We start from the raw sequence: 26,242 nt of genomic DNA on the forward strand, positions 1-26,242 counted from the left end.
CCCCGCCTCCCCCCCCCGCTGGAGGCCTTCACCCTGGGGCCCACCTGACTGACAGCTGTTGATTTGGATCTCTCCATCACACGCCAGATAAAAGAGGGATTCAGGACTCATTCCTGCTTCTCCCTCAGCTCCATTCCTCCCTCCAATCCCCTGCGCAAACGCAATTCCCAGGCACCGGACTTCTACAGGGCCTCCTAATGAAGTCATTCCCCGCACACACGATTGGGTGAGATTGCCACCACACCACCACCACCATCACCACCACCACCACACCACCACCACCGCTGCCGCCACGATCCCCACTCTCCCCTCACATCTCAGGTCTCCCATCCCCCATCTCCACTGAGTGTACTCATGTGGAAACAGCAAGTGGTTGTGTGCATTTTCTGTGTGCACCCATCCCTGGCCTATGTGTGTGTGTGTGTTTGTACATCTGCAACATGTGTGATGTGTGTGTGTGTGTGTGCGTGTAGGTGTGTGTTCTTAACTAAGCTAACACAGCCTGACTGGCTACTAATTGGATGTCTCCATTGGCAGTTATACACGATGTGGCATTATAGCACAGGAAAAAATCACATAGGAAAGTAGACCTCCAACACGATATACTGTGGAGGATATAGAACGAGTTCAGCAGTGAGGGATTTTCCTTGCAGTAAAGGAGAAAACCTGATGATGATCAGATGATGGTGTTTGTACATTATGTGCTGGTATAAAATCAGTGAGGTAGGAATTGAGTTGTTTCAATCTGTCCATCACTGTCTAGAAAGATGTAAGGCTTTGATGAGTAATGATCTGAAAAAAAAGGTAGACAGCTAATGAATCTCTCATAATGTCACCCTAAAAAAAACCCAAACACCCCCACCCTCTCTAAAAAAAATCCTGTCTTTGTAGAGGTCTCTTGCACAGCCTAATGCACATCACAGTCCCTGATAGTTCACTCAGCGACACCTCCTCAGTAGGAATCCTCTAGAGACAACCTTGCTGGCTGTCAGTCGGTCGGTCTGCCACTCACCGCTAACACGACAGCCCATCCCAGAGTGCCTGTGAACACTCCACAAGCGCCGCCAACCTGACAACACACAAAAAAAAGCAAGAGTGTTTCTGAAGGTACCCTCCTGTGACGGCGGAAAAGGATCGTTTTAAGTTGGGTTTTTTTGCCGAGAAAGGTGGGCATCGGAGTGAGGATGACTCACGGCTGACTCCCTGTTAGCGAGGGGGCTGCATGATCAAATGGATCAGATTTTTGGAGCTTTTGAATCTCGATGATGGCTGCACAGGAGCATTGTAAGAGGAGAGCTGCATTGATACCAGCCAGCTGTTAAACCTAAAGAACATCTCTGATCTTGAATAGTGAGTGATACCTTTTAGACAGCCAGCTATAAATGAATGAATGTAATATAATGTACAATGTGGATATATGAGGAATAGATAGACATTTAATTAGGAAATCACCTTATTAATTATAATGCCAAATCAAAGCTTACTCCTGTTGTGATTTAGAATAAGTGTCAGTAGAAAAGCTTCTAACATATAATTTGCATGACAAAAAATGCAATGCATTATCAATATGCCAACATCATGCATTATTAAAGATGAACACTATTAACATAATAATATATTAGCATAATCAAGACTACCTTTTGCATGGGAGATGTTCTTGTAAACCACACAGGATCTCCACGCATCAGCAAAAGGTGAAGCCACTTCAGTTGCCGCCACATCTTCATCTTCTGCCAGTTCAGAGCTTTGTGAAATCTCGGCTTAGTTTCAGTCACATTGATGGCAATAGATCCAGCGCTGACTCTGCGTCCAGAGTGCTGCATGGATGAATTCGTACTCCTCGCACCATTGTTGCTATAGCCTTCCTCTCTCAAAGAAGTTATTATGTGAAGTTGCTGCCTGAAAGAACACGCTCCAACAGTAAAGTACATTTACTTAAGTATTAAATGGTCTGTACTTGTACGATATAGCGCCTTTCTAGTCTTCCAACCACTCAAAGCACTTTTACACTACGTCACATTCGCACACATCCAAACACTGATGGAGGCCTAAGGTGCCAACTGCTCATCACAAACAGAAATTAACATTCATGCACTGAATGCACAGCCATCGGGAACAATTTGGGGCTCAATATCTTGCCCAAGGACACTTTGACATGTAAACTGGAGGAGCCGGGGATCAAGCTGCTGACCCCTTTTCCATTTTATTCTACTTTATACATCTACTTCACTATAATTTACAAGGTAATATTTTACTTTTTACTCCACTACTTATTTTCTTACAGCTGTTTACTTTTCAGATTCAGATTTTACATAGAAAACATGACAGCTATGTAAATATAGAACATTATTGCCAATTATACCTTCCAGCAGTATTTAAAAGTAGTTAAAACTAGCGCCACCAACTACACACTGGAATTCTACTTACACATTAATTCAGGTCAATTTTATGCATTGCACTTTTTATGGAGCAGGGATAGATTCTGTAGACTATGTACTCTTTGTAATCTTATTTACAGAGACCCAACAATTCCCATTCTACATTATGCATCACTAATAAAAATCAATAATATGTAATATAGTGATGCTATAATAATATTTAATAATTTTTCCAAATTAAGCACACTCTGGTGTGTCTGGTCTGTTTTTTCCTGAGAACATTTTTACTCGATGTTATATGATCAGTAGGTCATGGAGGTTATGACCCTGCTTAACTTGTGCTACTGCTATATTACGTTTTAGCATGAAACATTATCCCATAATTGTCATTTATGGCCTTGAAAACAAAGTCTATTTTATAAATCAGAACATTGGCATAAATTATCCCCAAGGTAATTTGGCTAACGTGTTAGCTAACAATTGCCAGCGGATGGGCCTACAGAATAACATTATCATTCATTTGGAGTTGTGTTTCTGGCCACTTGATAAATTGAAGTATCCACTCTCCTTTTAGCTCTGGTTTGGTCTCTACCAGCTGAGAAAAATTGCTGTCCCTTTAGCTGCTAAGTACTCCAACCTGTTCACCGTCTAGTCGCTAACTGTTTCTGTCTGCCATTTGGTGCTGGACAGTTGGTGTAGGGGAGTTGTAACACAAACTCGCTGAATTTTGTAGCTAGAGTTCTCAAATTTTATACAAAGTACCCACATTTGTTCACTACAAATGACACCAATTCAGTCCTCTACAAGAATATCACAGACCTCGTGAGCTGATGTCAAATGCATTGTTTTCCCTTGTTCCAACCAACCCCATAGGGGTAGGTTGTAACACATGCTGGGGTAAGTTGTAATAATAAGACAAAAGAAGCAAAAATAGATATGATATGCTTAAAAACAGGTAGTGATTTAAAAGAACAATGTTTCTGTCTCACTGCAATAGACTGTCTGATGACTCATGTATGTGTATGTACACTTATTTACAGAATAAACTTACTTAACAGTATACTTAATAAATACTACTAAAATGTACTTAATTAAAGAACATGTCTGTACATTCTTAGGTCTAACAAAAAAGAGGTGTGTGTCTGTGTGTCAATGTGCGTAAATTGTTAATCAGTCATAGTCAGTGCTTGAAGTGGGCTGGTACTCACCAGTACGCAGTACCAGCACTTCTATATTTTACTCTTTGCCGTACTGGGACTTTTTCTTGTGCACCGGCACTTCTCACAAGCTGCCCGTACGCTTCTCTGCCCTCTCCGCCGGCAGAGACGGAGTATGGAAAAGATGAAGTGCGACAACATGTGAACTACATGTGAACTGGGAGGTATTGGTCACAGTGCAGACAAATGAATGCTGGTAATCCGGGAATGCGGGCAGGATGGGCCCAGAAACTGCAAAGGGCACTCTGTCAAATATTAAAACCTAGTTGGAGATGGTTGTAACACTTTTTAAAGAAGTGTTACAACCCAACCCACCCCTGTCAGCCATTATTTAGCTAGCTGTATAAGCAGAGTGGTTTGAAATTAGAAAGGGAAAAATGCATCACATTTTGCCTAAAAAACTACATTTCAATCTAATATAAGTCAAATAATATTATCTGCAATAATACAGATACTAAACAAAATATGGTCGTGGTCAAAAAATTGACTTTCTGACCTCAAAATCAGTTTATTCTCTATATGTTCAGAATGTAAGTCTTTTTACCATACTGTTGTCTTGCATGGGCAGACGACAACAACATGTGAAAACAGACAATGTGATTAATTTCAATTGTATATTAGAATTCATATTGAGATTTTTATCATTAAATCAGAAAGGTATGGGTTTTCAAGTTATATTCAAAGTGAAGCAATGTGCCCCTGATAAAACAAAGCAAAGGCACTTAGCATGTGTTCTCCTAGTTAAGATTCCCTCACAGCAGTAATACAATGTTTCTGAGTGTCTGCTGGAAAACAAGTGGAAGGTCAAGAACACGAACAATAGATGTTGATTCCAATTATGTGTAAAGCATTGAACAAGATGCGCTAATGATGGCGTTGTCGGGAGAAAAAAGGTGTTTATGTGCTACTCTCCCAAAGCCTGTGGAACAGTTTATTAGGCAAAGGCTTTATTTCCATAAAGGCTGATAAGACTTCAAATGATTCACTGAAAAACAGTCCTGGCATCAGCACAGCAAAGCGGCGTGTGTATTTATCTCTCCCGACGCTGGGAGACAATCAAGACAAAGATGATAGCACATTTTGAAATGCAGCACAGAGGCATAATGAGATTGCAGCTACTTCAGGAACAAAACCAGACAAAATGCTTTTTTTTTCATAAATGGCTCCTTGTTTTATTCACTCACACCAAAAAAAGGCCATCGTATTCAATTAATGAAGTAGGGAATTGAGTCCGAGGTCCAGCGGGATATGGATTAACCATGATGGCTTGAGGGCCCAATCTCATACTGAGTCTGCGCTGCAGTCTGCACGGAGGAATTTCTCATTCAAGGCCTCGACCAGCCCCCCCCCACCACCACCATCACCTCCTACCTCCAACTCATCCATCCATTCCTCATTCTAAGGTGAGTTGCTTCAGTTCAGACCGCTATTAGTGGTGGGGGGAGATAAAACTGTAAGTGTTGCTCCCAATTAGTGCATCAGTGACCGCTCTGTGCCTCCTCCACGGCAAGGCCTGTGAGGAGGGGGGGAGGGGCCGCACTGAGTGAAAGATTGGAGGGAGGATGACAGGAAAGGAGAGAATGGCATGAAGACTATGGCTTTGGAAGGGAATAAAAGAAAGGGAGTGGGTTATAGAGGTAGCTAGATAAAGAGAGGACAAGAGATGAAACGGAAAGGGGGAGAGAGGAGAGTGAGTGGTGGTATAGAAGGAGGAGGGGGTAGACAGAGAAGTGACTAAAAAATGGCTTAAGCATTCATTTTGAGTGGCGAGACAGGTCCTATTAACATTTAACAGCGTTTGCGCAACTTGGTGTGGAGGTTAGGATGCAAATGAGGAGGAATTAAAACTGGCCAGAGGTTTGTCATTGATGGATTGCAGTCTGGCGGTACTCACCACTTCCTAGTGTCCATCACAGACGATTACTGTATAATTAAACCTTATTTCTGGACTCTCCGACGCATAATTACTTGTGTGGGAATGTAACCATCATCTAAAAGCTCCAGCAAAATGCTTTAGCATTTAGTCTGGCAGGCTGCAGTCATTTCACAGACCAGTGACAGATAGACTCATCTGAGGATCGGCAAAAGAAGAGTCACTTTTAATAAGAGGTGGGAAAAAAATATTAGGGCGACAGTGTGCTGATTATAGGAAAATTAGGCTTTCAAGTGGTAAAGTCCTTTGTGTTATTTGCATAATTTATTCCTTCTTTACCCCCCTGTTCAACCACCTCTGTTTTTTTTGCGAGCTGTGAGCAATTTCCTCTCATATTTGAATGGATTGCACATTTAAGACTACTTAAGGAAAATGATCACTTAGCATATTTTAATTGTCGTGCAAAGAGTGAGCTGAGGTGTGAGGAACAAGGATCCTTTAAAGTGAAGGGGACATGGTGGTGTTTTAGCAGATAACCTCTGGGTGCACACATTCGCATTGACCTCATTGCACACTCAGTTCTTTACGCTGTTAGAAAGCACAGAAACAACATCCATTAAAGTTTGGCTGCTTCGCCGCTATTTGGATAAAAACTTGCAGGTCAGTTTGTCGATGATATTTCCTGTATCACTCCCCCTGCTGAGTCGAGCCGAGACCAACTGCAGCTCTGTGAATACAGGTTATTTACAGACCAGCTTGCTGCTACAGTATTTATGAAGCTTGGAGCAAAAAAAGGTGAGCAAAATCATCACGTCTCCTTGCTTGTTGCCTCATAGGCTCAAAATCTGTAAGACTACATTCATCAGCTCTATATCTGATCGAGCAAAAAAAAAAAAGCTTGTGTCAAATTATTTCTGATCATGGCTATAGCATGTTTCAAAGTGGAAAAATGAAGAAAACAGCAGCCCTCGATACACTCTAACCTCTACTGAAGCGTTTTGAGTTTTCCCAGATAATTATAGAGGCTATACAGCTGCTTCCCACACCTCACCACCAGCTATATAATGATACCTTGGAAATGTAGTGGGCAAATGCACATCACTTTCATTAAGAGTACTCACATAATCTGAATATTTTCTGATGGATAAAGATAATTAATGCTTTAATGTTTTGGTCGTGCCACTCTTACCACAGCAAGAGAAATGAATTGTTACATTTTAATGAGAGAAGCGACAGCTCTGGCTTCCTGCGCAACACCGATGATTTTATAATTGCACACAAGGGTGACTAACTCAAGGCTCATTAAGGCGATTTTTCAGCTGGGCTATTTTTTGGCAGGACAATACATATATTTTTCCATTCTACTGATAAATAAATTCTGTTAATAGTCTTTTTTTTATTCATCCCTCAGAGCATTAATGTGACCAGTGGCATAAAAAAAACACAAGATGTACAAGATATAATCTCCCAAGAAAATGTCTTTAATGAATCGTTTGTTGCTGCTTGTACCTAAGATTGTAAGATTACATGAAAATACATTTAAGTTGACTGCAAGTATGGCAACATATTCACACATATAAACAAGTGGTGCATTTGTATTGTATGTATAGGTATGTACAACAGAAACACGTTACACTCTGGTTTAAAGTTGTGCAAGTGTGTTATATATACTAACAATTTATAAAATTCAACACACTAAATAAAAAAAAGAAGAGAGTGCCCACGTATATACACATTCACACGCGCACAACCACAGAAGTTCACAAAAGATTAAAGCAAATGTATTGGATTATACATTTCCAGGTCACCTTTAGGTCGACCCCAACTGGTCCTCCCTCACAAGTCACTTGTGAGTGTGTTTTTGATGTAAGAGTTATCAGGTGTGTGTGTGTGTGTGTGTGTTGCCTATAACTTGACACACAGTGACTGAGACACACACACACACACACACACACACACACACACACTAGGCTATGCTGCAGCCTGCGGTTGCACCATCAGCTAAATGTTTTAAGTACAGTCATCTGAGGTAGACTGCGCAAAACTTCATGGTGTTATTCTCTCCCCTTCTTTTTTTCCCCAATGCATTTTTCACAAATGTCTGACATTTGGAAAGACGTAAATCAAATACCACGTGTGTTTTGTAGCCATGAGGTAGAAATGCTTTAAAGAAGAATTCTAGCATCCATTTAAAGAAAGATCCCCACCCCCCCGAAAGGAGCTAGATTTAAACACCATGTAGAAAAAGGTCAAGACACAAAGAACGTAACAAACAAGCGTAGCATTGACCGGTGTGTTTCAAGTCGTTTGTTCGTTGGCTGTGGAGAGAGAATGCCTGTGCTGTTGATGTGTGCTCTGAAGTGCATTAGTAGGTTTTTCTGTCTAAAGGGACTCTCTCTCCAGAGGATTTGCTGACAGAAGGAATTCTGGTACAGATTGTTTTGAGGGTGGTTTTCTGACGGACCACTCTGCTTTCCCCTTGTGCTGCCGCCACACTGCCAGGCTGTCTTTCCTTTCCGTCAATTTTGCTGATGCTCAGCAGAACCCCCGCCCCCCCGACCCCCACCCACAACATCAGGTGCTGCTGCACTGATGGTGCCTAGACAAGAGACAGCAATACAGAGTGGGCCAGCACGTACAGTATGTTGCTCCTACTTCAGCATGGACATTATTTTCAAAAAGTAGAATGTACAATAAAAGTGTAAAACTGATCACCAGTTTGGATAAATGAAATCTCCTTCAGGATAAATACCAGATAGACAAAACAAAACAAACGCTGCCAACGGCATTGATACATTTCAAAAAAACAATATTACACACAAAACGCTTAAGTGCACGTACATTAAACCATCTGAAGCACCCCCATGTCACAACAGTAGTGCTAAAGGATAGCTTCTTATATGGTGACAAGGAAGAGACAAAAATACATTCCAATGCAATACAATGGGCAACAGATAACCTTCAAGGATGAAGGACTTTAAGACAAGTGCCGAAATTGAAAAAGCTTTTCAGTCAACTGAAATATGTATCCAAAAGCATTTAGATTATGTGGTTCGTGCTATCTGTGTAAATACAGTGAAAAATAAAACTGACAATAAAGTTACAGATGAGAAAAAATGACTAACATGGGTATGAATTGGATTATTTTGATAAATCACTTCTCTGATTGTAACTAGATTAAAAGAGTGTCCCTTATAGTTTTGCTAACTATGTATATGCCCGCTGGTTGGACATGACCACTACAATCACAATCAGAATTGCAGAATTATCAAATTACCTCTGACCTCTGGCAAAATTTAATGTAATGTAATGTTTTTCTACTTTCCACACTTATGAAAATTATAGACATACTGGACGAATGACCTTGTCCAAATAACAGGAGCGGTATCCCATTCTACAGCTAATCCAGTTCAAATAGTGTGTGTGACAAGGTAACTTTGCAAAACCCATTTTTCCATATCCAAGTTGTGATACTTCAAATCCAATTTAGGGACTAGGAGGATATCTGGATTTAGCTCCCTTGATTCTATTTACTGTTATAAAAACAGATGAGCTGCTTCTTGATATCCAATACAGCATTTCTGGATGAAACCAACTGGAGTAAGCTAGACAAAATGACATTAAGTCAAACATTTAATTCAAGAGCCACACAAAGAACTACAGTAAATGGTCTTTGATATCGTTGTGATTTAAAAGAATAGCTTGACATTGTGGGAAATGCAGGGAGTTAGAGAAGGTCGATACCACTCTCAAATCTGCTTCAGCCTGAAGCCCGTTAGCTTAGTGGCTCATAACCCCCTGTAAAACCACAGATTGTTTTTTCACACTTAAGTTTTCACACAGATTAAGCAAGCAAAATTTAAGAACAGATTTTATTACCTTCTGACACAGACAGGCAAGCTGTTTCCCCGTTTTCAGTTTCTATGACAAGGTAAGCTAACCTGCTACTCGGACTAGCTTGATCGTTCATACAACTCTCAGTAAGAAAGCAAATAACTGTGTTTTCAAAATGTCAAACAATGTCTTAAAGTGTTTTTGGTGGTGGTGTAGTGTCAGCTTCATCCACATCAGAGAATACGCCTTCCCTTATTAAACAGTATGACAAATGAGCCGGTATGTTGCGCAGAAGTTAGCTGACAAACTGATGGCGCCTCCATGCAGCCTAACCACATAGCCTAGATCGCACAATATAAACAATGTTGATTATGGTTGTTTTAATAAATATACAATTCCCACCACCCCAACACCAACGCCCTTCTCTTAGAACCCCAAAACAACAAATCTGGGCAACACGGTTTTACATTTTTTAAGGGCTATGGAAATAAACTTCAGAATTGGTCAAGTAAAAACAGGTCACTAAAGCACCTGCTGTGAGGAAAAACAAATTGAAAGTAATAATGTCTTTACTCTCACTATTGATTATGTTCGATCATTCCAGAACATATCTAGTACATTCATTGTCACCTCTTTGCTATTTATTCTAGCCAGTTGAGGTACACCTAACACTGCTTTGCTAAACATAAACTGCCAATACACCTCGGATTCTCCTCTCAGATCTTAGTGCTTTTCTTCAAAATATCTTGAGGTACTGTACAATTCACAAACGCTTTCCTGAGTTTTGTTTGTTACGTTTGTTTGTTTTGCAGACACAGGATCAGAAGAGATGAGTGTGACTCAGGGCCCAGACTACTGCCGCCCTGATGGATTACCGCTCTTAGCAAGACAATAAAGAATGATTGACCACCGCCAATGGCAACTGTCAATCTCTGTTTTTCAGACTCACCGCTGAAGTTTTAAAGCTCTTAATAATCATCAGCTCATGCCATGAATGTAGATTGTGAGGCAAATAAACAAAGAAGGAAAATCAGAAAGCACCACTTCAGGCACTTGGATAGCCAACTAAACTTCAAGAACAAGAACATAACGATATATATATACAGACATTGGGGAGTCTCTTCCGAAGCCAACTTTGCTTGCAACGTGTAAACAATGCCTGGCTTTCTGGAGTGTCAAGCATTCAAATTAAAACTCTTGCTCATTAACTGCAAAACTGCCAGTTGTCTCATCAAAACAGGTCTCTCGGTGCGTCTAAACCCTGCTTGTGAGAACTCAGTGGGCTTGTGATGGCCTTCTGTGTGCCTTTCCCTCCAGCACAATGCTTCTGCCCTGAGGGGAGGAATTGTGGATGCCTCTTTTTCTCAAGGGCGGAATCTATCTTTTCACTGGCTACAGCCGAACATTTTGTTCCACTCAGTGTACGTGTCAATCTCTTTCTGCGATATACTGGCTTGGAATTTACAAAAGACACTCTCAAAGTCCTGGTAGGTGAGGGGCCTGACCTGTCCCCTGGGCATCATACCTGTCATGTCCATGCCCTGTGCAGAGACGTGTAACAGACCAACAAGGGCCTCCTGGCAGAGTCTGGCCAGGTCCAGTCCGGAGAAACCCTCAGTGCGCTGGACCAGCAGCACCAGCTCCTCCTCGCTCAAGCAGTATTTGTGCTGAGATTGAGCAAGGAGCTGGTTCACGATCTGGTGTCGGGCTGTGCTGTCAGGCAGGGGCACAAGGACCCTCCGAGCAAAGTACCTTCGCAGTCCTTCGTCCATGTCCTGGGGTCTGCTTGTGGAGCAAACCACCAACACTTGGTTGCCTCCGTCGTCGCCTGAACCCATGAGAAGTGAGTCCAACTGGGCAAGTAGCTCCCCCTTCAGCCGGTTGATAGGACTCTCTTCGCTGAGGTGGGCTGACAGCAGCATGTCCACTTCACTAATGAACAGTACTGAGGGCTGCCGGCAGCGCGCCACCAGGAACGACGCTCGGATGATTTTTTCTCCTTCTGCCAGCCACTTGGTGGCCAACGTGGAACCACTGAGCTGGAGGAACGGTGCCCCCAGCTGGCTGGCCAGGCAGCGACCCAGCAACGTCCTGCCACTGCCCCTGGGGCCAAATAGCAAGACGCAACGGGGGGCTGGTCCTAAACTGCTGAACATGTCCGGGCGCAGAATGGGCCACAGGACCTCCTCCTTCAGGGTTGCCTTGGCCAGCTCTAGTCCTGCAATGTCACTCCAATCCACTGGGGGCCCCTGCTGAACGATTTCAGAGGTAACCATGTCTAGGAGGTGAGGGTCACTGGTTTTTAGCTGCTCTTCAGCAGGCCGGGAGTTGGAAGTGGATGAGGAGGTAGGCCCTGGCGCTGAGTGGGAGAGGTGGAGACGGTGATCATCAGCACCTTGCTCACTAAGGGAAGGGGAGGTGAAGCTGACAAGGGAATCTGCAGAGCGGGAACCCCCAAGGGTGGAGGAGACATAGGCAGGTGGAGTCAGTGGCCCGCCTGTTGCTTGGCTGCTGTACTTCCTCTGCTGCTGCTCTGAGGACATCGTGGACTGCTTCTGAGGATTAAAAGGTAAAGATGACTTTTCAGCACTCCTGTCAAATCCACCACCACTGGTGCTGTTGGAGCCTCCGTTTGCACTGCTGCTGTCTGCTATCCTGTACATGGGGCTCTCGGCCGAGTTCCGAGCCTGGCCATAGCCAAAGTTACCATAAGAGGAGTCTATCTCTCCTTGGCCCGTCATGTAGAAGGCTTTCCTCTTCAGTGAGTTGGAGGAGCTACTGTTGAGCGGGGTGGGGGCGATCGGGGTCAGGTTGTGGCTCTGGTATGGGTATCCAGGTAAAGCAGAAGAGGGGGGAAGGGGTGTAGGTGCAGCGATGCCGGAGGGTAGGTATGAGGAAGGAGGGGGTGCTCCCCCAGGGCTGTATCCTGGCCCGACTGAGCTTTGAGCTGGGTAGCCTGCTGGGGGGTAATTATAACTAGACAAGTTGGGGGAGCCTCCGTTGTAAGCGGGGACTAAAGTGGGGTGGGAGGGCGGTGGAGGGGGCGGCTGCAGGAGCCCAGAGCTGTGCAGTGGGGAGGGAAGTGCTGGGGCGGGGGCAGACTGGGAGCTGTAACTACTGTGCAGGTAGGAGCTGCTGTATGCAGGGCCATATTCCTGAGAGGCCATGGAGGAGGAGTGGAGGGCGGTGGCAGTGTGGCTCCCACAGCTGCTGCTGGAGTAGCTGGGCTCACTCAGGGTGCTGGAGGCCAGGCCTGGGGAGCTGCACATCCCAGACACCACCTCTGAAGCTGCCGCCACCCCTCCCTTTCTGACAGAAACCCCCTCGGGGATGCAGCTCATGGGATAGACGCCATCCTGCCATGGCTCGGATTCACCTTTCCGTCCGTTCATCACTCCTGGGACCCCAGGGGCCTCAGAATAGGAGCCCGGCATCTCCAGTATGCCGGAATACTTCTCTGCATACTTCTTGAGCAGATTGGAAGCGGTGAGGGCTGAGATGTCATCATTGGCCCAGGCATACTGGTAGGTGGCTGAGCGCTGCAGGTGGCCAGGTACAGCCCTGTAGGCCTCAGCCTTGTGGGCTGGCGAGCGCGTGGTGGAGGAGATGTCGAAATGCTGTTCGGCCCACTGGCTATGCTCGGGGGTCCACTGCATCTTTAAGCCTGAGAGAAATGGACACACAGACAACCGCATGTGAACACACTGACACGCTAAAATAATTTCAGCAATAATTAAAATGACAACACCTTCAAATTGCCTGTGATGGAGGGTCAATTAAAAAGGTGATATTCATCTGTAGGCTTGTTTGGTGTGGTACTTTATTTTGATTTATTTATACATATCGTGAGAGGGTTTTATGTCCAACTACATGTGAATTTTTTTACAGATCATAAGAAGGACAGGTATAGTGCGGTACAGAGGGATGGTAGGATGGCTGGTTACAGCAGCCTAATGCACCCTGGCCAGACCAATAAGACAGAGGCATTGAGGGTCACTCTATAATCCCCAGCTCATCTGAGGTGGCTGGAGATGGGTTTGAAAATGCGGCTCGCCGAGTGCCACAAAGCAACACACACACACACACACACCCATACACAACCCACCCCCCTCTGCTCATGGTGCTTTCATCGAACACACACACACAAACCCATGCTCAGACACACAGGCGTTTAAAAAAAAAACTATCTATGCCTGCACTGAGGCACACTGACGTACACACAGACACACACAAGCTCACATCCACTGACCCAGACGGACAAACACAGGCACGCTCACAGGAGCTGTAGCGAGCAATGAATTACAACACGTTGTGTCTCGAGCTTAGTTCCTGTCTGCACAGCTCCACCTTGACCTCCTCTCTCTCTACCATTCTCTTTACCTTTCTGTCTGCCTCTCTTCTTTACGCCGCCCTGTCTTTCCTCCCATTTCTCCTTTGCTTTTTTGTCATCCATTTTCTACCTCCCCTTTTGCTAGACTTCACCTCCTTTTATTCTGACTCCATCTATTTCGATATATATCTCCCCTTTTCATTCCCTGTCTGCTCTTTCTTCGCGGCCACCCCTCCTCTTATTTACTTCCTCTGTGCTTGCTTCACCTCCTCCCCTCCCTCCTTCCTTGCACCATCTCATCTCAGACACACTCACCTGGCTCTCCCCTTTATTGCCTCAGGAGGCTGGAGAGCCACTGTTTCCTTTAATCCCTGCCAATGCCATCTGCAAACACTGACAATCACACAGTGACTCCATAGTTGTCTCAGTATCAAAGCCGCAGCACTATCAAAGGTTGGACGGGGCGTAATCACAGCAGCCGCACGGCAGATTGAACCCCGTTTGATTTGACTTAGTGCACACAAATAAAGGATAATATCGGTGTCATTTAGGCTGCTTCCTCCGACTTATTGACTGGCAGCAGTTGCATGTAGAGATCCACAGTTGGGGGTCTGGTGAGCAATGCCTGCTTCAGAATTGGCCTATGTGTGTGTTTTTGTGCTTGTGTGAGTAAAGCAGGCATGCACAATGAAATCCATTCATAGAGGAGCAAATCTTCCCTTCCTCCCATCCATTTATGCCACTGCAAACACAGACATACGCAGAGCACGCAGGCACAAACACATACACGTTCACACTCTTGCTCTCTTTTCTGAGGCCCTGTGTTTGTTTGGTAACAACACAGGGAGGGAGGGGGGAATCCCCAGACTCCTATTTCCTCTCTGATTCTCCTCTCTAGCCATCTCTCGGCAGACGCCAGTGGCTAATTAGCAGAATGGCGATCTGCTAATTGTGTTAATTTACAACATTTTAGCCGAGGGGAGTCTAGCAGGGGCTGGCAAGCCTGTCACCTTCCCAGTGTACCAAGCAGGGAACACCTCAGACAAAGAGCTGAGCGGAGGAAAGTTTTGCATTAACTGGGAGGCTCCTTTAATACTGAGAATATATTAAGTGGAAGCAGCTCTATAAAAGGGCCGAAGAGAGAAAATTACAAGTGGACAAAATAATGGAGAAAATGAGGCTTTAGGCCAAATACAGATTTCACAACAATCCTTCAATAATAGCCCAGTTTGTATTAACCGTTACATTGTTTTTATGTGCTTTTTTATACATAAAATCAATGGAAATCGATTTTAAGCGTCCAAAAGAGAATGTAGTTTGTTATTTCATCAGTATGGCAAAACTATCTAATAACTGGCAGGCACATTTTGTTTATTCTGTTATCCTTAACATCATAAAATCCCAACAAGGTTTAACAAAAACTAAAAATAATAATGAATAAATAAATATTATTGAACTGTTGTCTTGTGAAAGCAGGATGAATCAATAACATGTTTAAGGGCTTTTAAAAGTTGCATTGTTTTCTCAAGCTACATGTTTGATCCATAGCAAGAAGCAAAACGCTGGCTTGGTACATGAAATCTCTATTATTTCGACATGAGGTCTTCAGCATTAACAGATAATACATAGCTGAGGAAAGTGAGGTGTGTCTCTTGATTTGGCTGTAGACAGAAATATCCACTTTCACATGTCATTCAATGGGGCATTTGGTAATCTTCCATTTGGAAATCTAATTATTGACTGGTCATCAAGGAATGACAACAATGTCGTGAAGTTCTTAACCTTGGCCTGTATCTAACACAATAAGCCCCATTTTTATAGTATATAGACCCTTCAGACTTATGGGGTGAAGTGGTAATATACAATATCACTACACCAAATAATGTTATAATTAAAAAGCTTTGTGTTTGGACTTGAGAACTGAATATCTTTTGACACCTTTACTTTCTTGTCTTTCATCACTGATCATTGAACTTCAGTGCTCTCTTTGTTACAGAGAGATGTTTAACTAGACAGCTATCGCAAGATAACTATATAAAGCCCATAGACCCCCGTGTTTAAAATGCCCAACCTTATACAGAAATAAACACGTTTACAGCCTGCTACAGGAAACGGTTTCGGTCTCTATCGCTAATTTTCCCCTTAGTGGCAACTGTGCAGTGCACAGTGAATTTTACACACTAGCACTTACCCATGTAAATTCTATTAAGGCTTAAAGTTATGCATAATTAAGGACGTGGTCGCTTTAAGTGACAGGTGGCTGCTGTCACAGGTGGTTCAGCAACCAGGCTTCATTCGGCTAGCCTCAGCTCCACCTCTTTGACGGCGCTGCCAAGATGTTGATGGCCGAAGCTGCCGGGAGCCGCCCTCACTGAGCTTCAAAACAGCTTCTACATCTGTGTTTTTTATAGTCCATGGTTAAACCTAGCCAGTGAGATAGCCAGCGCAAGCTAAAGGCAAATAGAAGCAAATTTCCTTACTTTTATAATCACTTATTTCGGTAATTCAGTTAGCTACCCCATATAATGAGAGAAAATGAGGGGGGAAAAGTATTGGTGAAAAGTAGCTAGCCTAGCTTGAGAGAAGAGGTGTGGACATTTTTCAATTCTATGATGCATCGCGATGCAAACGTGGAAGATTCTGCATTCTCGATGCAGTGACAGAAAATAACTGCAGCCTACACCAAATTCACCTAGTGACGTCGATTGTTGATTTTAAGTACTCGTCGTTATGTTGCAACACTGAGAGACATGGCGAAGGGACGCAGAGATCAGCAGCGAGTGGTAAAACACACCCAGTATTTTGAAGACAGACATCTGGGTACATTTCGGATTTTATTCACTTAACTGGGAAGCACAAACTGGACAAGACACATGCTGTGTAGAAAGTGCCTCAAAAAAAATTTAATACTTTGGTAACACAGCGAATTTAGGGAACCATGCTGTTTTCACCCTGAGCCAACGTTTGCAACCATAAACAATAAAGCAAGCCCAGCTAATCAGCCAAGAATTGAGTAGATGCTGTCCACTTTACCGTCTCTGAGACGGCTGAGACAGATACTGGTATTGAAAAGATGCAGCTTTTCATAATATAGTCTGATTTTGGAAAGCATTTTCTAAATAACAAGGGAGTCCAGATTTATTTGACTGCCTGTATTAAGTGATGAAAAAGTAGCCATGTGCAGTAATATGGATAACTGAGGATGCTATACATTGAGATGCAGTGAGAATCACTGTGCATATGAATTGTTGACAGGTGATCGTAATCGCATTGTGAGGCCAGTGAAGATTCACTCCTCTACTTGACAGGGTCGCTGTAAATGCCGTCAATTGGTTGTGGCTACCATTATATCACATATTGAAACTAAGTATTAATTTATTAAACTCAATATTACAGTACATTATACAAATATAAACATTCAACTTCAGTTTAATGAGAGTATTACAACCTTTTTATATTTTACTAGTTTGCTGGGTTAGCACTGAAACACTTTTTTTCAAATTTATACTATTTTATAATACAGCATAATGGGACTGTAATTTCCAACTAATTTGACATTTTATTTCCAAATTGTTAAAAAAAATCTGTAAAAGCAGGGAAGTGATTTCTGTCTGCCAGTCCTCATCCAATCAGACAAGAATTTTGAAGCGAGCGACGACATCTTGCAATAAGGTTAAATTATCAGCTGATTTAGCACCTCTCATTGCAAACAAGTAGAAATATTATGACGTGTTAAGATGGATATTCCTTTGCACAGGTCATTTAGGTTTCATTTTACGTGCCAGGCTCTGGTTGTAGTTTCCATTGCAGGGATGTGTACAGAGAAATAGATGTAGACAGACAATGGAGAAGGGGATAAGCAGGAACAGAGGAAGCAAACTCGGGGGTTGTTGGCGGTATGGGAAAGGGAGCAGAAAAACAGAAAATAAAACAAGCCTTGTGAATCTCACACACTCTTCTCTCCACATAGTTTGACACTCCATCAAACTCTGATATGTCCTCCATTTAAAGTTACATGAATCTTTCTAATTCCATCATTAATAAAGATAACATATATAAAAGAGTGTGTCAGGCTCCATCAGGGCTTTCATCTCTTCTATAATGAGGTTAATGCAGAGACGCAGTGATTACCCCAGCAATGCAAATGAAGGCCAAATGATAACTTGCACTATTTAAATAAGGTAATAGCGATTACTCTACGTTATTCAAATGAGGACAGACGCTTTGAACCGAGCGCTTTGAACTTGCTGCTCCTTCTCCAAAACATATGAAAGAGATGGAGGAGGATTGACTTTGGAATCATTCGGTGTGTATCCTCTAATTCAATGTGATGTAAACCAAGGGCACCGAGCGAGGCAAAGTCACTTGATGCGGTGGTGCGGGATGGGCGGGGTCAACTAGGAGATGTGTTCAAGGTAGCCTGACTTACTGAAAGGCATTGTCAAAGTGAAAAACAAGGACTCAAAGCTGACAGACAAGACGTGGATCACAATAAACGCAAATATCAATCATAATGTTTTTCTTTGGACTACTACTACTCTGAATGCAGCACATTCATTTCCAAAAACTTTCAAGGCCCCTTTTCTTTTTAAAACATGAAAAGAATTCTTCTACTTGCACAGCCCAATTTGCCTGAGCTTTAATATTGAAATTAGTCTGTTTTGGCTGCAATAGCCTTTGTCAGGGTTACATGTATAGACAGCGCAGTTAAAAGAGTTGTTAAAATTTTGCTAAAGAGTAGGTGAATTCTAATTTCCTGATTATAGCAACTCGGTAGAGCTGCGAGTGTGCAGCATATCCCTTATTTGATTTTATCCACAGGCTTTCAAAGGCCTGAGGGACTTTTGTACAAAGGGTTTGGGTGGACACATGCAGTAAAGTGTGTGAGTAGGAAAAAAGCAAGCGATGTGTGTGTTTGTGTTGCAGATAGAAAGAGAAAGAGGGAGGGACAGAGATCGTGCACTCAGCTAAAACAACATCCAACAGAAATCTTCTCCACCTTCTGAAACGTCAAGTCTGCCAGCCCCCCCTCCCAGCCTCCACATAGAGAAGCCTAATCATTCTCATTACACTCGGCGTCCATCTGCATCAACAGAGCTGCCTATTACTGTGCGTGTGTGTATGTGCAGTAAACAGCTCTTTAGAGAGAGCTAATGAGCTCTTTTAAGTCTGTCCGCTGTGTGATTCTGCAAGCGGGGTGTCAGAGCAAACTGCCCATTTTGGTAACGTCATAATTAAGCCATGCGTGTGTGTGGAAAAGAGATGCCGGCACACACGTCGACACCAACATACACACAATCTGAGACAAGGCGTGCAAATGTGTGCACCCTTCTTTGTCTTTCTAGTATAAACAGACACTGTGGACCTTCAAAAACAAACTATCATGTCATATTTCTATAAAAAATCTGTTTCAGTGTCTCCGATTGAGTGTAGGAGGAGGAGAAGGAGCTGCGTGACAAGCGATAACTTCATCAAGAGAGACCTGTTTTCACACACCACCGGGGAAATCTAACCAGGCAGTTATTCAAATCCTTATCAAATACACCAGAGGGCATCTTTTAACCTCTAAATCGCTGCACGTGTGCGCACAAAGAAACCTGAATATGTGGTATATGTAGCGATTGTTTTATGAGTGTGTGTGTATTCTCATGCGCACAGGCCCTCTGTGTGTTTGACAACCTCCGGACCACCTTGTTAATGAGTCCAGCACACTGTGACTAAGCCACGGGCTACGCTGTATTGGCACACAACCTACAGTAGAGTCAAATAATGTGATTAGGTCCTCCAAAAGGCAATTAATTATGAAATTAGTCATGAGCTGGTGTCACACACACACACGCACACACCGCAATCAAAATTCTCTCACTGTAATGTGTCCTCTTCGGAGTAACAATTGCAGTGCATGAAGTGGCAAAAATTTTAATGATTGAATTAATAACAGCCTTTATTTGTTTCGAAGTGAGTGAAAACTTCATAAAAATGAATAAAAAAGACAAATGTGTGTTAACAGATAAACAAAATTTCTCTCCCATCCCCTGTGACAGACAACAAAACTGTTCTCCGAGCCAGACTCCTCTTCTGAAAATAACCAACAAGCCCGAATCCACCTCTTTGAAGCCGGCGATTCAAGCTCAGCCGCAGCTTACCGTTACAGCGACTAGTCAGTCGCAAAAGCGACAACAAAAACAACAACAGATAAGGGAGTAAACAGAGCGAGTTCAAAGTCTAGACGTCGAGCAGTGACCGGGAGAGATGAGCTGTCACTAACTCAAAGACAGTAAGGGGGGAAAAGAGATTGCTGTAAAGATGACAGCTTGGAGATGCGATATAAGGATATTTGACAAATGACAGCATGTTTTTAAAAAAAATAATCAAATATTCATTGTAATCTGTGATCTTTGACCTCGTGATACGATTTTGCAGCTTCGACCCTCAAACTTTGAAATCAGTTTGTCTTTGTGGAGGAGATTTAGAGTAAAAACAGAAATTCAGCTTTCACTGTGGTATGGAAATATAGAAGTTTAAAGACATATCAGGGTATATTTAATCGCGACTAAATTAAACTTGCAGAAGAAATCAGACTTAACTGCTATAAATCTCTTACTAAATTCCAGAGGCATATCATTGTCGCCCCTGCCAGCTGATATCAGATCTTCCTTAGTGCTGTATAAATTGACACTGTCTAAATTTCCTTTTACTAGACAGACTATTGAATGGGTGGGTTAAATGGGTAGGGCGCAGTTAAACAAATGCTCCAGATCAAGGAAATTGTGCGTGGCTTCTTTTGTCATTCAGAGAGGAAATTGAGAGATATTCGGCGGGGGCATGGAGCCGCTAACGCATGGCATTCATCTATAATGCACTTGGCCTGTCCGTCAGCTACTCCATTTCCTGTGACTAGCGCAGCGTGCCTAATCACCCGGCTCGACGCGGGGTTCCTTCCTCAAAGACAGACGTGCACACACACACACACACACACACACACACACACACACACACACACACAGAAGAATGAAGACAGACATATGCAGGACACACAAATACGCACAGAAACATCAAGCTCGCTGAGGCAAACAGATTATTCTTATCTGGTGAACAAAACATCTGTAAAGACTCTCACCACCACTGTGCAGGGAAAAATCCACGTATACATCAGTGGTGGTGGTGGTGGTGGTGGTGGGGGGGGGTGGTAACCGTAAGTTTTATGGTAAGTGAAGTGTGATCACTGACTAAACTACAAAGTGCTGTAACTACTGCCACTACTGCAGACACAGTATGTGCTTGATGTAAATGTATATGGCTTGCTTTTAAATAATATTTAGGGTTGAAGTCACGCTAGACTGCAGCCAAATGGGTGTTTCACAAATGTGCAACCCAAACATTGTAAATCTTTTAATGGCTTATTACGGATCTATATAGCTTTAATAATGAAAAATTTAAAAAACTTAATAAAGCCACAAGTGACAACTTCCAAGTCCTCAATAAGGTTTTAATATTAATTAACTAGTTATTAATTATTATTTCTGGTCTATAAAGCATTGACAAACAATGTATTAACTCCTACTAATCCATAATTTACTAAAGGTTTATAAGCTGTAACTAATGGCTTTATTGCTAATCCATAAACATTAAAAAACATTTATTAACGTGTAAAAACATTAATATAATAAATAAACCCTTGATAAAGTATGTCTTATTAAAGGTTTTTAAGTTGTTGGCTTTTTAAGTTAATGAATAATTTATGATTTCACATTACTGATCTATAAAGAACTACAAGTATTTATTGACTTGATAAAGTCATTAGCAACAACATATAAACCCTTTAATAAGCATTGGTTTATAAGGAGTTGCTAAAGTCTTTATTATGTTAATAAATCCTTTATTAATTCCTATTACTGATATATTAACATTCATAAAAAAGTGAAAGTGGTTGTAAATGAAAACACTAATGTTTAATCAATCATTTAATGTGAGTTACAGGCCTAATCCCTAATGTTTTTCTTCTTGTGTAACGTTTTCACATTGCTGTTTAATATAGTGACAGCTCATACAGCTACACAAGCTGAAGCTGCTGTCACTAAAGTGATGCTTGATGGACAAAACTCTGCTTACTTTTAAAGATAAGTAACACAGTATATAAACTTGTAAGACTAACATCCTCCCAGACTGGTGTCGGTTAAACCTACACTGTCCATGTCTGCCGTCTTTGTCAGGCGACAGCGGGAACAGTCGTACTTCTACATCGGCATTCCCTCCAAACGGCTGCTGCTTCTACCTGAGGTGCAGTGAACAGGATCTTTCAGAGTGGCCCTGAGGTTAACATGGGGCCACGTGCTATCAATACTCCTCTGACGCCCAGATCCATACCTGTGAACCACTACAACTTTGTTTACCTGTGTGTTCAGTAATTAAAATAGATTTCTGAGAGGAGGCCTAATCCTTTTAGAAATGACATCGATCTGGCGACCAATGCAAGAGAGCTGTGGTGTAACTCTGATGGGGCTTATTTTTTTCCCCTCCCCTACGCTCTTTCCATACCAGCCGTGATGAGGATGGTCTCGCCCCCTTCCTCCGTGATGGAAACTTTGGAAAGTCCTCGACATGAAGGACGTCATTTAGGGCCAGGCGTGGAGGGGAGGGGGGGATGCAGTAGTGGGGTAGGGTGGCAGGTGGAGATAATAGAGAGGAAGCCTCTAACCTCGTCTAAAGCTGTCTGTCTTCGTAAATAAAATGAGATAATTATTGAGTGAACAACATTATACGCCAACGACGCACTCTTTCTTCTGCCCCCCTCCTGCCGGCGCAGTTGTAAATCTCAACAAACACGGTGCTTTTGGACATTAAGTGCTCACTAAGCACAGTGGATGCATCATATTTCAAGAGCTGGCGTTGTGTGGGTGAGGAGCTGGGGAAAATGGAGTGTAATGGTTATCCATTATCTTATACGGCAACGGCAGCGATGATCATTTTCAAGTGACTCATTTCTGGAAGTACCTATCTATTGGGCACTTCGAGAGAAGACTTTGATGGCTAATCCAAAACAACTATTCAGAGGTCATTTACTGCAGCAGCGTGGAGACACTCTGCACAAGAGAACGCTCCAGCCTCCCTCATTATTCAAATACAATCCTCAGGAAGATCCGCATCACAAACAGCGGCGCCGCAGCCCCGGAGTGGGCGATTACCTACACAGCATACTCCGACCAGAGTGGAAACATTAACAATGCATCAACAAACGAATATATCACAATCCAAGTAAGAGTTTGAAAGCGCACAAGAGATATTTGTCATGGGAATTAAATAGTGATACTGGAGTGTATTAACATATCAATGATCCCACTTGTGAGAAAGCTTGGTAGTTAATAATATCCAGATGCAAGTCGTGTCTGTGAGAGAACTTTCAATCATATTATATTATTCTGCCGAGGTAAATGTATTTTCAGAAGTGTAGGTGCGATGTTTGTTTGTGTGTGGTCTCGGCTCCACATGAATGGTTACTTAACACCACACTGATTTCCCCTCAGCAGTTAGAGAAAAACCAGCCGATGCTCAATGATGCATCACCGTGTTTGTTGCCGCCAGGCTGTGTGTAAATGTGTGTGCATATGTCTGTGTGTGTGTGTGTGTGTGTGTGTGTGTGTTATCATCGCTGGCACGTAGACAGACAGCCCAGGAGTGACTGCCGGAGTGTCACCATCTGTGGATGCATTATGTCTGTCTGCACTGGGCTGTGTGTGCGTGTGTGTGTGTGTGTGTGTGTTTGTGTGCGTGTGTGTGTGGGTGGTTTGGAAGGGTAAGGGGGGTTGGAGGTGGGTGGGTGCACTCAGTCAGACACTAGACTGGACCACAGCTCCGTAGTTTGCTACTTCTGACAACAGCAGGCCAACTTGCTGCCAAATGTTTACTACCCTGCAAAAACTGTCAATTTTAACTAGATGACAACTTTTCAGATTCAAATTAATATTAAAAAAAATATATTTTTCCCTTAAAAATAAGCAAAACATTACTACAGAGAGCTCAGGAAAATGCATAATTTATTCACAAAAGTCTGTCTTGAAACAGCACATATCTCCCCACTTACACAAACAAAATAAAACCTGATATTATCATTTAATCACCAGAGCTGAGAAAAGAAAAGCACAATTTAAAAGCGTTCACTGTGTTAAATGACTCGTTAAGATGAGTTTTTGCAGTGTATGAAACACTTGGCAAGCAAGTGAGATTACAGTTCAACAGCAGTTGGTGGAGATTAACGCCCGCCGCGGGTTGAGCACATGCGAGGGTGTGTGTGTGTGTGTGTGTGTGCGCGCTCGTGGGGTGTGTGTGGATTACTGAAGAGGCCCTGGCTGGGATAACCTCTACCCCCAGCCTGTGAACTCGCAGGATCCTTCACCGTGCATGTTTGAAGTGTCAAATCCTGCACACTTCATATAGATTCTGGCAAGATCTGCCAACTCACGCCTTCCCTCACTGTGTCCCCATAAAAAAGAAAAAATGTGAAGTAGTCGCTCAGACTATTTTTCAATACTATGTTTTGTTTATTTTTGGCTTTACAGCTTTAATGTCCCACATAGAATAAAATCAGGAGTGTTAAAGGTCATGATTTATGTATATAAAAAGTTATTTAAATCCACAATTAATTGTCCATTTCTTTGCTACTAATGAGTTGGGAATAAACTTTGGAGTCATTTATCTTAAAGTCACACCCTTGGCTTTGTGTGACGGCCGAGTATACAGGATGTGGTGGTGACTGACAGGATAGGGGAACGGGAGGACATGTCGCTTAAGGACATGGAGTTGGATTTAAACTCTACCCATAGTTTCTATGAGCTCACTTAGTCACCAGGGCGCCACAACAGTCTGTCGTGCTCGCCCTACAGCTGCTGATTCTCTGAATGTACTATATATCTGGAGCTCTGGGTGTTAAGAAAGAACGAGTGCTAAGGTATGATAGCAGCGCATGAGCCGGTGAAGCCTGCGCGAGCATCTTTAAATCCACTGTGCTTCGCATTATGCTGGAATTCACACAGGTTGTCTAAACAGTCAAACAGCGGATCAATACACCCATCGATCGGTGGCATTGAGACTGAACTGGTCGTGTCGAGGGGGCAGGAGATTCTCACTAGAGCTCTCTGCAGGCTGCCGGCTGGAGGACGCACGTCCACACACACACATTTAGAAAGTGTATATACACAGACTGCACAGTTGAGAATTTGTGTGGACCACAAATATTTGTGAACGCATGTATACATATTTGTGAACACACACATTTGTGCTCTCCTCTTTCTCCACACATGCCTCACTACCCACTCGAACAGAAGCTCAGGCTTCCTTGGGATACAAACTACCTCCACACCGACACAACGGTGTTCATCTCATATGAGCAGATTCAGGTCCTGTCTGTTCAAGTCGAAGCAGTCTGCCAGCAGTTTGTCTCAAAGTGAGGGCATCCAGTCAGCTTCAGCAGCTGAATATCAAGCTGGCTGCCGCCGCGTCTCCTCGCGCTCAACTGACACAGTCGATAGCTCTGCATTATTCATGGGGATGGCGGGGGCCGATGAGATGGCCTCTCACTGAGGGCTGGATTTCAACAGTCCCAAACTTTACAGGGGCTGGCGGACGCGTGACACCTTCAACAACTGCTTATCGTCAGCGAAAATGACAACATGAGGCACGAGAAAGGGCACGGAACTTTAAAGGGTCGGCTCAGGGAGGAATGTGAATTTGTAAGCAAATTCACATTTGCAGGGTTTGAATGAGACTGTAAGTTTGACCTGATAGTTTAAAGACCCCCCTTCCACAAACATGTGTTGGTGCCTTTTAAATAAAATATAACAGAGTAAATATAGCCCCACTCTGAAAAATAAAGTACATATTATGACTCTCTTGTCAGCTCCTCTTGTTTGCCATCAAGTCAATAAACAAGGATCACAAAGTTAACATGAAAACCTGAAGCTTCTCTTTGCGCTAATAAAAAGAAAACAAATCATAATTTCAAATGTTGCTCATCCGTGTTTGCTGATTTCCATTACACAGACTAAAGACATCAATTAGCTAAACTGCGTTCGTTCAAAAAAAAAAGGAGGGGGGAAAAAAACAAGAAAGAAAAAAAGACAGTTATTTGGAGTAAATCAAACAAGACGCAAAGAGAATCAGAGGCAATAAAAAAACGTCAGGCTGCTTGATATCAGATCTCGGAGGAGAAATTTGATGGGCACCGATGAGCAGAAGGCATCTCTGGAGAATTGGACAGAGGAGAGATTTAATGTGATCATAGGGGACGCTCATCTTTCAGGGAACGGGGTAATAATGAGCAATCAATAACGTCCTTAACAGAGTTAGAGCGAGTGGCTGACAGCAGATGTAAGGCTCCGACTAACAGGCTACGTCTGATCTCACATTACCACACTGGGTCTGGGTTTAACATGCACACACACGCACGCACGCACGCACACGCACACGCACACAGGCGGCCGGCTGGTACAGTATGTATGTATATGCGCGGACACCGGCATATGGACCAGCACGCATCAACATATGGACACACAGACACACTCCCTTCTCTTTCTGTATGCCTGTTTTTCTCACCCCCCCCTCCCCCCCCCCCCCC

The 26,242-nt window shown here is 43.1% G+C and overlaps 1 protein-coding gene across 14 annotated transcripts in view; it reads right to left on the bottom strand.

The window, feature by feature from the left end:
* Positions 1-6,928: 6,928 nt before the first annotated feature.
* The window catches only part of LOC123977332 (fidgetin-like), a 58,261-nt gene continuing 38,947 nt past the window's right edge, over positions 6,929-26,242 (bottom strand). For all 14 annotated transcript variants that reach the window (XM_046059956.1, XM_046060018.1, XM_046059990.1 and 11 more), the window contains one exon: positions 6,929-12,966. In XM_046059956.1, the coding sequence (XP_045915912.1) occupies positions 10,688-12,966 (2,279 nt within the window). In that variant the 3' untranslated portion in view covers positions 6,929-10,687. The remainder of the gene's footprint in view (positions 12,967-26,242) is intronic.

This window comes from Micropterus dolomieu, linkage group LG01 (assembly GCF_021292245.1).
Source record: "Micropterus dolomieu isolate WLL.071019.BEF.003 ecotype Adirondacks linkage group LG01, ASM2129224v1, whole genome shotgun sequence".
Lineage (NCBI taxonomy): Eukaryota > Metazoa > Chordata > Actinopteri > Centrarchiformes > Centrarchidae > Micropterus > Micropterus dolomieu.